This window comes from Nerophis ophidion, linkage group LG08 (assembly GCF_033978795.1).
Source record: "Nerophis ophidion isolate RoL-2023_Sa linkage group LG08, RoL_Noph_v1.0, whole genome shotgun sequence".
NCBI classification, from domain to species: Eukaryota; Metazoa; Chordata; class Actinopteri; order Syngnathiformes; family Syngnathidae; genus Nerophis; species Nerophis ophidion.
The window spans coordinates 71,800,693-71,814,852 of NC_084618.1; the positions used below are offsets into that span (position 1 = coordinate 71,800,693).

The 14,160-nt window shown below is 41.2% G+C and overlaps 1 protein-coding gene across 1 annotated transcript in view; it reads right to left on the bottom strand.

Moving 5' to 3' along the window:
- The window catches only part of atrnl1b (attractin-like 1b), a 131,291-nt gene that overhangs the window by 23,538 nt on the left and 93,593 nt on the right, over positions 1 to 14,160 (bottom strand). The window contains exon 27 of the mRNA XM_061909599.1: positions 8,270 to 8,377. Coding sequence (XP_061765583.1) covers positions 8,270 to 8,377 — 108 coding nt within the window. The remainder of the gene's footprint in view (positions 1 to 8,269; positions 8,378 to 14,160) is intronic.

Below are 14,160 nucleotides of genomic sequence, written 5' to 3' on the forward strand. Positions count from 1 at the left end.
GCCATTCTTTCCAATCACGCCTCTCCAGGTTTCACTGTCGTTACCAACATGAGCGTTGAAGTCCCCCAGCAGAACAAGGGAATCACCCGAGGGAGCACTCTCCAGTACTCCCTCGAGTGTACCCAAAAAGGGTATATATACTCTGAACTGTTGTTTGGTGCGTAAACAAAAACAACAGTCAGGACCCGTCCCCCCACCCGAAGGCGGAGGGAGGCTACCCTTTCGTCCACTGGGTTGAACTCCAACGTGCAGGCTTTGAGCCGAGGGGCAACGAGAATTGCCACCCCAGCCCGTTGCCTCTCACTGCCGGCCACGCCAGAGTGAAAGAGAGTCCAGCCCCTTTCAAGAGAAGTGGTTCCAGAGCCCTTGCTGTGGGTCGAAGTGAGTCCGACTACATCCAGCCGGAATTTCTCTACTTCGCGCACTAGCTCAGGCTCCTTTCCCCCCAGTGAGGTGACGTTCCACGTCCCAAGAGCGAGCTTATGTAGCCGAGGATCGGACCGCCAAGAGCCCTGCCTTCGGCTGCCGCCCAGCTCACATTGCGCCCAACCTCTATGGCCCCTGCTATGGGTGGTGAGCCCATTGGAGGGGGGACCCACGTTGCCTCTTCGGGCTGTGCCCGGCTGGGCCCCATGGGTACAGGCCCGGCCACCAGGCGCTCGCCATCGTGCCCCACCTCCGGGCCCGGCTCCAGAGGGGGGCCCCGGTGACCCGCGTCCGGGCGAGGGAAATCTGGGTCCTTTGTTTTTACTTCTCATAGAGGTTTTCGAGCTGCTCTTTGTCTGGTCCCTCACCTACGACCAGTTTGCCTTGGGAGACCCTACCAGGGGGCTTAAAGCCCCCGGACAACATAGCTCCTAGGATCATTGGGACACGCAAACTCCTCTACCACGGTAATGTGGCAGCTCAGAGAGGATATATATATATATATATATATATATATATATATATATATATATATTAGGGGTGTCACGGTACACGAAAATTTCAGTTCGGTACGTACCTCGGTTTAGAGGTCACGGTTTGGTTCATTTTCGGTACAGTAAGAAAACAACAAAATATAAATGTTTTGTTTATTTATTTACCAAATTTGTAAACAATGGCTTTATCCTTTTAACATTGGGAACACTATAATAATTCTGCCCACGTTAATCCACATTAAACTGCCTAAAGTTGTTGCTTTGATTAAATAAAATGACAAAACCTATCATGCTATCAACATGTGATAGCATGGACCCTGCCATTCAAAACTACGCTGCTACATTACTAATGATTAATGTAACTATAGCTAAAAAAAATAGTACAACAGCAATAGGAGAGACTATTCAAATCAAATCGAATCAAATCAACTTTATTCATAAAGCACTTTTAAAATTTACCACAGGGGTAGCCAAAGTGCTGTACAATGGGCAGGTTAAACGATAATACGAGAACCGAGCAAACAACAAAACACAAACACCATGGAGTTCAATGAAATAACAGACAGACAGGGATTTGCTGCCCCTAACACGCACGCACTCCCGCGCACACACTTACACACACACACACACACACACACACACACACACACACCCACAGAGCAAAAACCTAATTAGCCTTCACCTCAAGCCAGAACTGCGAGCTGAGCTGAGCTGCAGTTTAAGTTTCTAGAAAGTCAACGGGCTCATAGTGATGTTTAGAAAGTAGTTGACTTGGAAATGTTTAGTATAATTAGGGGAGAGTCCGCTGCTCCCCTGCTAAACGAATATCTGCTCGACGCTGAAGCATTGACTCCATGCGCTCTGAATACGCACAGCTGATAGGCTGTTGCATCGCTCTGAATACGCACTGCTGATTGGCTTTGTATGTAACCAATCAGATGGTTGTGTGGGTGGTACAAATGCTTGCTGCTGAGACAGAGGAAGAAAGCAGAACAGCTTGTGAAGACTTACAAACTCGTTCGGTACGCTCGCGCGCCGAACCGAAACCCCCGTAACGAAACGGTTCAATACAAATACACGTACCGTTACACCCCTAATATATATATATGTATATATATATATATATATATATATATATATATATATATATATATATATATATATATATATATATATATATATATATATATGATATCACATCATAGATTGGAAAATGCATTTTTAGATGTGATTTGCCTGAGCGGCTAGGAGACTCTGAGAGTAACAAGCAACAAGCGGTACAAAATGGATTAGAAAGGACAGATTTTAAAAAATAAATAAATAAATAAAAATAAATATAAATATATATATATATATATACATATATATTTATTTTAATTGGGACTTCCCACGGGTTAGATGTCGAATGCTGGTGGGCCGGATCTGGCACGCGGTCCGTAGTTTGGGGACCACTGGACTACAGTAAACAATTTGCTTGTATGGTGGGAAAAATATTCTGAAAATCTGGCCATCAGAACAATCGATGAACTCCAAAAGTATTTTATTTTTTGTTAGCCATATAATGGTAAAGAAAGTGACAAAGAGGAAAGCTGTAAGAATTACATTTTAAGGTTTTTGCTTGTATTGTGTGTGATTTCTTCCACAATCTGGTCGGCAAACATAGAACTTATAAGGAAGAAGTGCTGATATTTCCAAGCCAGTGTGCTGAGTAACGTCCTGAAAAGCTGCAGGGACATTTAAGTGAGAGTCAGCCAGGCATTTACTGGTTCATGCTGCATCTTGAGAGAGTCAGGAAGGATGTTTTTTTCCTAGCGGTTATCATTTCCACAACAGCTTGGGACAGTGTTTACAGCAATTGTCTCCAGTGGGCTCTTCCTTAATGCGCTCTGACAAAAACAAACAGCTTGGGCCGACGTCCGAAAAAATAAAAGGAGGACAGAAACAAACTCCTGGAACTAATTGAGCAATAATTAATTTGACACTGGCAAATATTTGATGATCAGAATGGTTAAATGAAGGATGCAGTGTGTATTCTGATTGCTTGAAACTGCAGCACTTGGACAGCTAAGAAGCGTTGTTGTCCTCCTCTCCTGTTCTTTACGCTGCCCTTCACAACGCCATAATGGGTGGTGAGCACCGCTCAGCAATACAGTAATGGCTAATGTAGTGCCTCTCTGCTGGTTGCCACAGTGATTTTATTTCTCTCAGCGGCAGGTGACACAGAGGCGGCCTTGGCTGAGGAAACACTGTTGCTCCTCTGATGTCAATTTGGGCTTGTAGCTCCCTTTATTGCTTGCAGCTATGCTTTTATCCCCAGTGACATTGAGCCCGCCGTTGTTCTTCCTCCAAGATTCCTTTTCTATTATTAAATAATTGGAAGGAAGGTCAAATGTGCTTTCTTCTTTTTCGACAAAGTCGGAGAAGGATTAACTGCAAAATTCCCTTTATTGATCCTTAAAACTGTCCTTAATGACCAAAACCAACAAAAAATAAGCTAAATTAATAGCATTCAAATGCAGACAACTTTACAAAGCGAGGGTATTTGCAGCATGCTTCAAATGCAAAAAGGTAGTGCCTTCCAGTAGAGAAATTTACAAATTAAAAATAATACATATTAAAAGTGCATTAGTCTGTTAACATAAATAAGCGGTCAAAAATAAATTTTTGTAAAGGGATACTTTTGCAATGAAGAACAAATGTGTAATTTGTTTATGGAAAAACATAATACAGGATCAGGGATTTATGCTGTCGAGTCTGATCATCCATGGGTGAGATCGGCCGATACCAATATCGATACCCCTGCGAACATGGCCACTAAAAATAGTCATATGACTCCCCTGCCAACATGGCCACTAAACACAACTTGTCACTAGTGATTTTAAAGCGCTTTGAGTACCTTGAAGGTAGAAAAGCGCTATACAAGTACAACCCATTTATTTAGGGCTATATAAGTAAACATTGATTGATTGACTGATGACTGTTCTGCAAATGTGGCCATCAAACACAACTAGTCATGTGACTCCCTGACAACATGGCCACCAAACACAACTAGTCATGTGACTCCCCTGCCAACATGGCCACCAAACACAACTACTCACCTGACTATCTAGCCAGCATGGCTACCAAAGTCTGCTACTCACCTGACTCTCCTGCGAACATGGCTACCAAACACAACTAGTCATGAGACTCCCCTGCCAACATGCCCACAAAACACCACATCTAGTCATATGACTCTTCTGAAAAATTTGGCCGTCAAACAGAACTAGTCATGTGACTCCCTGACAACATGACCATCAAACATAACTAGTCATGTGAGTCCCCTGCAAACATGACCATCAAACATAACTAGTCATGTGAGTCCCCTGCAAACATGACCATCAAACACAACTAGTCACATGACTCTTCTGAAAAATTTGGCCGTCAAACACAACTAGTCATGTGACTCACTGACAACATGGTGACCAAACACAACTGGTCATGTGACTCCCTGTCAACATGGCCACCAAACACAACTAGTCACATGACTCTTCTGCCAATGTGGTCACCAAACACAATAATAATAATAATAATAATAATAATGGATTAGATTTATATCGCACTTTTCTATTGTTAGATACTCAAAGCGCTCACAGTGAAGTGGGAACCCATCATTCATTCACACCTGGTGGTGGTAAGCTACATCAGTAGCCACAGCTGCCCTGGGGTAGACTGACGGAAGCGTGGCTGCCAGTTTGCGCCTACGGCCCCTCCGACCACCACCAATCATTCATTCATCATTCATTCACCAGTGTGAGCGGCACCGGGGGCAAGGGTGAAGTGTCCTGCCCAAGGACACAACGGCAGCGATTTGGATGTCAATAGGTGGGAAGCGAACCTGCAACCCTCAGGTTTCTGGCACGGCCGCTCTACCCACTACGCCATGCCGCCCCAAACACAACTAGTCATGAGACTCCCCTGCCAACATGGCCACTAAACAGACGTAGTTATGTGACTCCCCTGCCAATATGGCCACGAAACAGACATAGTCAAGTGACTCCCCTGCCAACATGTCCACGAAACAGACATACTCATGTGACTCCCCTGCCAATATGGCCACGAAACAGACATAGTCAAGTGACTCCCCTGCCAACATGTCCACGAAACAGACATACTCATGTGACTCCCCTGCCAACATGGCCACTAAACAGACGTAGTCATGTGACTCCCCTGCCAATATGGCCACGAAACAGACATAGTCATGTGACTCCCCTGCCAACATGGCCACCAAATACAACTAGTCATGTGACTCCCTGACAACATGGCCACCAAACACAACTAGTCATGAGACTCCCCTGCCAACATGGCCACTAAACAGACGTAGTCATGTGACTCCCCTGCCAACATGGCCACTAAACAGACGTAGTCATGTGACTCCCCTGCCAACATGGCCACCAAATACAACTAGTCATGAGACTCCCCTGCCAACATGGCCACTAAACAGACCTAGTCATGTGAGTCCCCTGCCAACATGGCCACTAAACAGACCTAGTCATGTGACTCCCTGACAACATGGCCACCAAACACAACTAGTCATGTGAGTCCCCTGCCAACATGGCCACTAAACAGACGTAGTCATGTGAGTCCCCTGCCAACATGGCCACGAAACAGACCCTAGTCATGTGACTCCCCTGCCAACATGGCCACCAAACACAACGTGTCACATGTCTCTTCTGCCAACGTGGCCATCAAACACAACTAGACATGTGACTCCCCTGCCAACATGGCCACCAAACACAACTACTCACCTGACTATCCAGCCAACATGGCTGCCAAACTCTGCTACTCACCTGACTCTCCTGCCAACATGGCTACCAAACACAAGTAGTCATGTGACTCCCCTGCCAACACATACTTGCCAACCCTCCCGGATTTTCCGTGAGACTCCTGAAATTCAGCGCCTCTCCCGAAAACCTCCCGGGACAAATTTTCTCCCGAAAATCTCCAAAAATTCAAGCGAAACTGGAGGCCACGCCTCCTCCAGCTCAATGCGGACCTGAGTGACGTGTACAAAGAGCGTGTCTGCCCAATGACGTTATAACTGTAGAATGATCGAGGGCAAGTTCTTGATTTCTTATGTGGGTTTATTGTTAGGCAGTTTCATTATTGTCCTCCCAGTGCAGTAAAACAACAACAGCAGTCTGAATTTGTCTATCTAAAGCAGTTTGTCTGCCAAACAGCAATGTGTTGAGACACACTTAAACAGGACAAAACTGCCATCTACTGTACATGCATATAGTTAGAAAAACAAGGATGGAATATTCAACCCTCAACTCAACAATGAGTAGATGAGTGTTATGTGTAAATAAATGAACACTGAAATTCAAGTATTTATTATATATATAAAAAAAAAAATATAAAAAAAAAAAAATATATATATATATATATATATATATATATATATATATATGGAATACTTGACTTGGTGAATCTATAAATCTAGCGGTAAATATACTCCTCACCTCTTGACCCAACCAAGCCCCCCGCCCTACCCCCGAACACACCCGCCACCTCCCGAAATCGGAGGTCTCAAGGTTGGCAAGTATGTGTCAACATGACCACCAAACACAACTACTCACCTAACTCTCCTGCCAACATGGCTACCAAACACAATTCGTCACGTGACTCCCCTGCCTAGATGGCCACCAAACACAACTACCCACCCGACTCTCCTGCCAATATGGCTACCAAACACAATTAGTCACATGACTCTCCTGCCAACATGGCCACCAAACACAACTAGTCACATGACTCTCCTGCCAACATGGCCACCAAACACAACTATCCATCCATCCATCCATTTCCTACCGCTTATTCCCCACAACTAGTCACATTGAATTAGATGTGAGAGATGACATCAGATGTGTAATTGGGACAATCAGAGTTGCTAAGAATTAAATGTTCATAGAAGATTCCATATGAACTGCTTAGGGTCTTTTTGAACCCACTTGTGAAAGAGTGGAGTTGGATTACAAAAACTAAAATTTTAAAAAATCAATGAAAACCTTAATCCATCCATCCATCTTCTACTCCTCGTCCCTTACGGGGTTGCGGGGGATGCTGGAGCCTATCTAAGCTGCAAACGGGCGGAAGGGGGGATACAACCTGGACAAGTCGCCACCTCATCGCAGGGCCAATACAGATAGACAAACAACATTCACATTCACATTGATAAAAATGCAAATTGCCTTATGTCACAAAAAGGTTTCATGAGGAACACCTATAATATGAAAACATTACAACTTTTCATATGAAAGATTTGGAAGAAATAACTTGTGGGGTCTTTTTTAAAGGTTAAATTAATCGATAATAAGATTAATCGTTGAATCATTGCAGGCCTAACTGTGACACAGCTGTGGTAAGATCGGCTCGCCAGCTTATTCGCCGATCAACAATCAGTTAAAAAAAGGCAAATATTGGCTCCAACCCTATTCCATGATCAAGATCGAGATATCCCCACATTGTAATGATATCTTGCGTAGACGGCATGACAGTTTGATGACGCTATGTGCATGAAAAAGGAGACTGCAGCTACACATGAAGCCGATAGAAAGCGCTGTCTCACAAATCAATTAACTCAACATTGATCAGCAGGTTTATGCTTTAAAATCTGAGACGTTGTGCAACTGCATGTTTTTTTTAAGTACAATACATCATTTGATATGACTGTAATACATTTTCTAATGTCTACGACTGAATTTGAAATGTGATAAATAACTGGGAAAGGCATATTATAGTGTTTGTAGTATCAGAAATAGGTATTTTGAGGACTTATGTGCAGTTTTTTGCCATTTGCTGGCGGTCTTGAAAGTTAACCCCCACAAGTAGACGGTATTTTTCTACATGACGGATTACCTACGTGTAGATAAGGGTGGGATCAAAAATTTAATTTTAAATTGATATGTTTTTCTGAAAAATCCTCTGCTAAGTATTGATTTAACACAGCCAAAATTGCATGAAACGACAAATAATATTAATGGCCCAAAATATACCCTGGATTTCCTGAGGGTTAATTGCCATCACACTGATGTTAGCCCATTTCCTCTCTAATTTACAGATGACAGGAGAAGCACATTTTCTTGGGCTAGATTATATCATTTCTCGCCTTGAAAAAAGATAACATTTGCAGCAGAGCGGCAATTCCTCTAAAGAACGTGAAGAAAAGACCATCAGATTTCCTATTGATTGTGGACAAAGGGCAGCTATGTGAGGATTTTTAGCAGCACACAGTGAGATTATCCAAGTCATTTAACAATAATTTTCCAATAATGTTTATGTCAGTCGTCTAAAAAAAAAAAAAAAAAAGCACTTACATCGACCATCGGCTGCAGCATTTCGGTTTGCTCTCCTTTAGTGTCCAGTGCGAGGGCGACTGAAGCAAACGGACGACTTGCCATTTGTTGACGCTCCCTCATTAGTTGCTGGGGGAATAAAAACACACAACCTTTAACTTATAAAACATAGAAATGAGGTAAAACATAACAAAAAAGCATAACAAAAAAAGAGGTGTGAATATCGCAAATGCTCTAATTTGTTTACCTAAACCACAAAGAGGACATGGCATTAATTATTTGAAAAAAAGGAATAATTTGAAAGAGGCTCATTTAGCGTCAACTTGAAAAATAGGCAAAGGAAAATGTTGATCTTTTTGACCACATGATTGTTCTTTAAAAAGTGTATTACCATATACAGGAGAAACATAACCAATTTTGTTATTGCCTTCCCATATACAGAAGAAATAACTGCATGGAGTAGGGGTCTCATGTATTAAGCTTGGGTACGCACAAAAACCTGCCGTATGCCCCTTTTCACGGCAAATTTAAGATGTAGTAAGAGTGCAATAAGCGTGGAAATGTGCGCCGCCTCACGCCAACTTCATGCTTCACGTACGCACATTTTTACAGGCTGTGGCTACTTTGGCAACACACAGAAGTGGTCGTTTGGGAAATGTCAACATTTGATATCAACATTGTAAAAAAGATCAAGGCAAGGACACAAAATTTACTTTTTCGCCTCTTACTTCATTGCCATATTAATATTTGTGAGGACAATCTTTTTGCCAAATATTGCTGTCACAATATGTTTCTGTGACTCCTACAACAGATTGGTCACTCGGGCGGAGAGCAGCAACCAGTGGTAGTGGCACAATGGCACCAGAGACGGTGGAGGAGTGACCTGAATTTTGTGTCAAGTACGGCTGCGACAGCAAGTAGCTCTCCTGGATTATAATAATAAATTGACTACTGAAACAAAAGTAAAAATCTTTTGTATCCTTTCAGATAGTACTGACATGTTTCAATTTCAAAGACTGCAAACCAAATGTTACACAAATTATATTCATATTGGGGGTAATCAGAGTCACCCACCTCTTATAAAGTTTTACTTATCATCGAAGTGACTGTCTTTTCAAACAGGGTCTGTTTTGGCCATGTACCAGTACATCCATTTTTTTTCTTCACCTTCTTCCTCATGCCCGACCATTTATTTTTTCTTTCAGCCTGTGTGGAGTTTTCTCAGCACAGCATTCTTAAAATGACAATCCTCTTTCGATCGCTCGAAACATGAGAAAGAAGCACCTTTGACCAACTCATAATGAATCCTGATTGGGCCGAGCCTGCAGATCTCAGACACATGGCTAATTATATTATGAATTGCGAGTTTATAAGGGGGTGTGCACTAGACGTGCCCAGCCACACAGACATTTGGAATTAAGTCCATGTTCATTTCCATGTAACAAAGAAATGTGCTTGGATTTGTGCGTGCATGCATCTGAATTTTTTCTTGTGTACAATGTTTTCTGGATTTTAACTAATGCCCGTTTTTGTTCAGAAATCAAAATAATAATACATGAGGCCCCAGAACATTGTGATCAACAGGCACCAAATTGTTACAGTACTTGCAATCGAAGTGTGCCAACTACACACAAAGTTTTCCAGAAATCCGTGGTGTGGTTTTGACATAATCCTGCTGACAAGAATAGTTCTGTCACTTCTCAACAATGTCAACATTGAAAGGCAGTTATCACTTGTACTGTTACACCAAAAATGGCCTGTAATTGTGCGGTTTATAGTGCACTTTAAATCTGATGTATCCTGGTAAAATAATAGAAAATGGGGAACTTGGCTCTTGCAGCATTAAAGGGGAACATTATCACCAGACCTATGTAAGCATCAATATATACCTTAATAGTGCAGAAAAAAGACCATCTATTTTTTTTAACCGATTTCCGAACTCTAAATGGGTGAATTTTGGCGAATTAAACGCCTTTCTGTTAATCGCGCTGGAGGCGATGACGTCAGAACGTGACGTCGCCGAGGTAACACACCCGCCATTTTCATTTTCAACACATTACAAACACCGGGTCTCAGCTCTGTTATTTTCCGTTTTTTTGACTATTTTTTGGAACCTTGAAGACATCATGCCTCAACGGTGTGTTGTCGGAGGGTGTAACAACACTAACAGGGAGGGATTCAAGTTGCACCACTGGCCCGAAGATGCGAAAGTGTCTGCCGCCAGACCCCCATTGAATGTGCCAGAGTGTCTCCACATTTGACCGGCGATGCTAAGGCAGACATGGCACAGAGATGTATGGATAACCTGCAAAAGCATTTGCAACGATAGTCAACGAAATCACAAAGGTGAGTTTTGTTGATGTTGACTGCCAGCTAATCGATGCTAACATGCTACGCTAATCGATGCTGACATGCTATTTACCGGCGGTGCTAAAGCAGACATGGCATAGAGATGTATGGATAACCTGCAGATGCATTTGCAACTATATTACGTTTCCTTCCACCCACATTTAATGCGAAAAAAAACACTTACCAATCGACAGATTTAAGTTGCTCCAGTGTCAAAAGATGCGAAAGTCCTGATCGTTTGGTCCGCACATTTTACCGGCTATGCTAACGCAGCTATTTGGCCATGCTATGGCTATGAATAGCGTCAATAGCTATTCGCTCAATAGCTTCAGTTTCTTCTTCAATATTTTCATACTCCAACCATCTGTTTCAATACATGCGTAATCTGTTGAATCGCTTAAATCGCTGAAATCCGAGTTTGAATCCGAGCTAATGTCACTATATCTTGCTGTGGTATTCCCATTGTTTGTTTACATTGGCAGCACTGTGTGACGTCACAGGGAAATGGCCAGTGTCTTCGCAGAGAGCCGAAAATAAAGCACTTTAAAGCTTTATTTAGGGATATTCCGAGACCGGTAAAATTTTGAAAAAAACTTCAAAAAATACAACAAGCCACTGGGAACTGATTTTTATTGTTTTCAACCCTTTTAAAATTGTGATAATGTTCCCCTTTAAGTGAAAAATCTACAGCAGTGTCAATAAGAAACCAGGAAAACAACATCCAGACTGTTTCTGTGACGTTAAAAGAAATGTGCTAAATTTTTGGGAAATGTATTTTGCCATATATTTTAATCTGAAGGCCCAGTGGTGACATGTTTCGGTCACCGAGTTTGCACAGAAAATAGCTTTTCTTCACCATAAATTAATCGATACAGTAAAACAACAAGTGGCACACTTTTATTCACAGTGTTGTGTCTGATCAATACCTTAACAGGCCACCGTATTAGCAGCAAGGACATTGCCGATTGATTATCGGATTTGGGATGAGCTCAAGTGAGCCGCAGTGACGACTAATCAGATTACTTACGAGGCTCAAGATGATTTGACAATAAATCGTAGTTCTGTTTGTGAACTGAATTAATTATTATACTCTACATATGAGTATTGAAGCTCTTGTATAGGCTAGTGTGTTTTCAAATATATATTTTTTTAATTGCACAATTGTGTATTGGATGTGTGTTTACAACAAAACAAACTCAAGCATTGCTGCAACTTTGACAGTTTAAAAAGGCTTTAATAAGCCGGACTGGGAATACGTTTTTTTGTGTGTCTGTAGCTTTAACGGTAAGAGCCGTGCTTGACGACAAGTGCTATTTTTCCTTTTTTACATAACCATTATGTAAAAAATGCACCTGTCCAAAATAATGTAAGCTATCTATCATATACGACAGGGCAATAACATTACGGAGTGGGAGAGGAGTGGACGAATGTAAGCAGTATCAGCATAGGTATGTTAGCAACACTGCTAATATTACGCTTACATTTTAATAGTAACATCATGCTCGGTTTGCCTATTCGCTGAAGAAAAATAAAATGATCAAATGTACAGATCCCATGTCTGTAGCTGACTGACGGATAGGTGGCAAAGCTTTATTAGCTTTATTTTAAGATGTGTAGAAAAGCCTTAGAAAAAATTATACGAAGTTGTGGGCTTATACATGCCGTGGGCTAATCCAGCTCAAAATGTGAATGCAAACCATAGTTTATGACGGTTAAACAGATGAGGAGCAAATGAGTGCGAAAAGAGCATGTCTGCTAGAAGTTTGGGATGTCACCATGGTCTGTGCTTTTTATTTGATACAGCGCTAGTATGCCTAATCAATAATCAATTAACTCAAAAAAGTAAGGCAGATTTCCGCATTCACGTAACCACGGACACAATCACATAATTGGCCAATAAATATGCAAAAGAATATCTGGGAAATTGACATATATTAAAGTGAAATGTTGAATTTGTGATTAGAAGAAACATCTGTTTGGGGAAAACAATGTGTTTGGTAGCACTCATTTATCCCCAAAACGCTCAACCGGCATCCTGTACAAACAATGTTGATGTCGAGACGGTCATTTGAAACAGTGACTAAACTACAAAGCTAAAGCTAACAAGAACGATCCATGCACCCACAACACATCTCATCCGCTTGTGTTGTTGTAACGACATCATCCTTGTAACAAAAATGATCAAACTGTGGCCGCAACTTGAGAAACAGTCTTTTTTTAAAACAGTCACCGCTTTACTTGTCAAGCAGAGAACAACAGCACAGCACACTTCCCCCCCTTCATATGATAGCACAGAGCCCCACATCCAGTCTGACTTCGCTAACAAAATAAAGGTTTCAAAAAAGTACCTTACACAAGCGTAATTCGCTTGAAACACTTATTGATACATTTACAAAATGATTTTGCTTTGACCTAAACCACTGGTCAAAATTGTCCAAAGATGTATTGCACCAACAAATGAGAAATTTTGCATTTAATTAAAAAACTCTATGGTGGTTAAATAGGTGTAAACGGTAAGAAACTAAATTAAAAATAAATTAAGTGGTAACAACTGAATTCATTGTTTTTTTAATGCTATTGTTATTCATTTACTGTTATTGCTATTAATACTTTACTTGTTTTGGTTTATTTGTTACTAATTTATATCCAGGTTTTTAAAAATAAAAACTATATTTAAAGTTGAGCTTAGGTGGTAAAATAATTACTCATGTTTTGAAATTAATGAATATTCATGAAAACAAATGTGATTACAATATAAAAATAATTGTGCTTATCAATTTTGCCACAATCGTCCATCCCTACATACACAACATCATGTAAACCCAGAACTTCAAAGCAGACCATCTTTTCTCAAAAGTGGAGCAAACAAGTCACCAAGATGATAGATTTTAGTTGTCACAAACAGGCTCTGGGGACACACTAATTGTTAGAAAATCATTAAAAAGTCACTTTTGTCATAGTATGGTACCTTTAATGTAAAAAAGAAAGAAGAAAAAGCTGTGGGTCAGCGTGAAGAACTTCATCTTTGTTAGCGGTTAACAACAAAATGGAGTTAAAGGTGAGACAAAAACATCTGCCACATGAAATTGAGATTGATTTTTCTTGTCCTTTTAAAAATTTAAGCCAGTTGTAGGTCCAAGCCACATAGTTGTACATCTCGCCTATTAAAACATCTTAGAGCAGCATCACACCTATAAATATAAGCCACTGGGCCAGCGAAGGTCAAAAATGAGAAGTTTCGCCCTTCTCGGACAGATAAAGCAAGATGTAGGTAGGTCCCTGAAAGAATATTTTTGGGGGGTTGTAATTTTCAACACAAAAGCTTCAAATCCAACAACATCCATCCTAAATGTCAGATAGCGGCAATGTTATTTATCATGCCGGGGAGTTAATTTAAGGCGACAAAGCATCGGAGTGAGGGAGGCTAAGGCAAAAAGCTATGCTGGGAATACAATGACAATAACAGAAAGATTCCAGGAATGAATAACGCAAGTAAATGACAAAACAAGGATGGCCAGAGTGAAGACTGTTGAAAAAAAGCCAATTAACAAGTGATTTTGTGG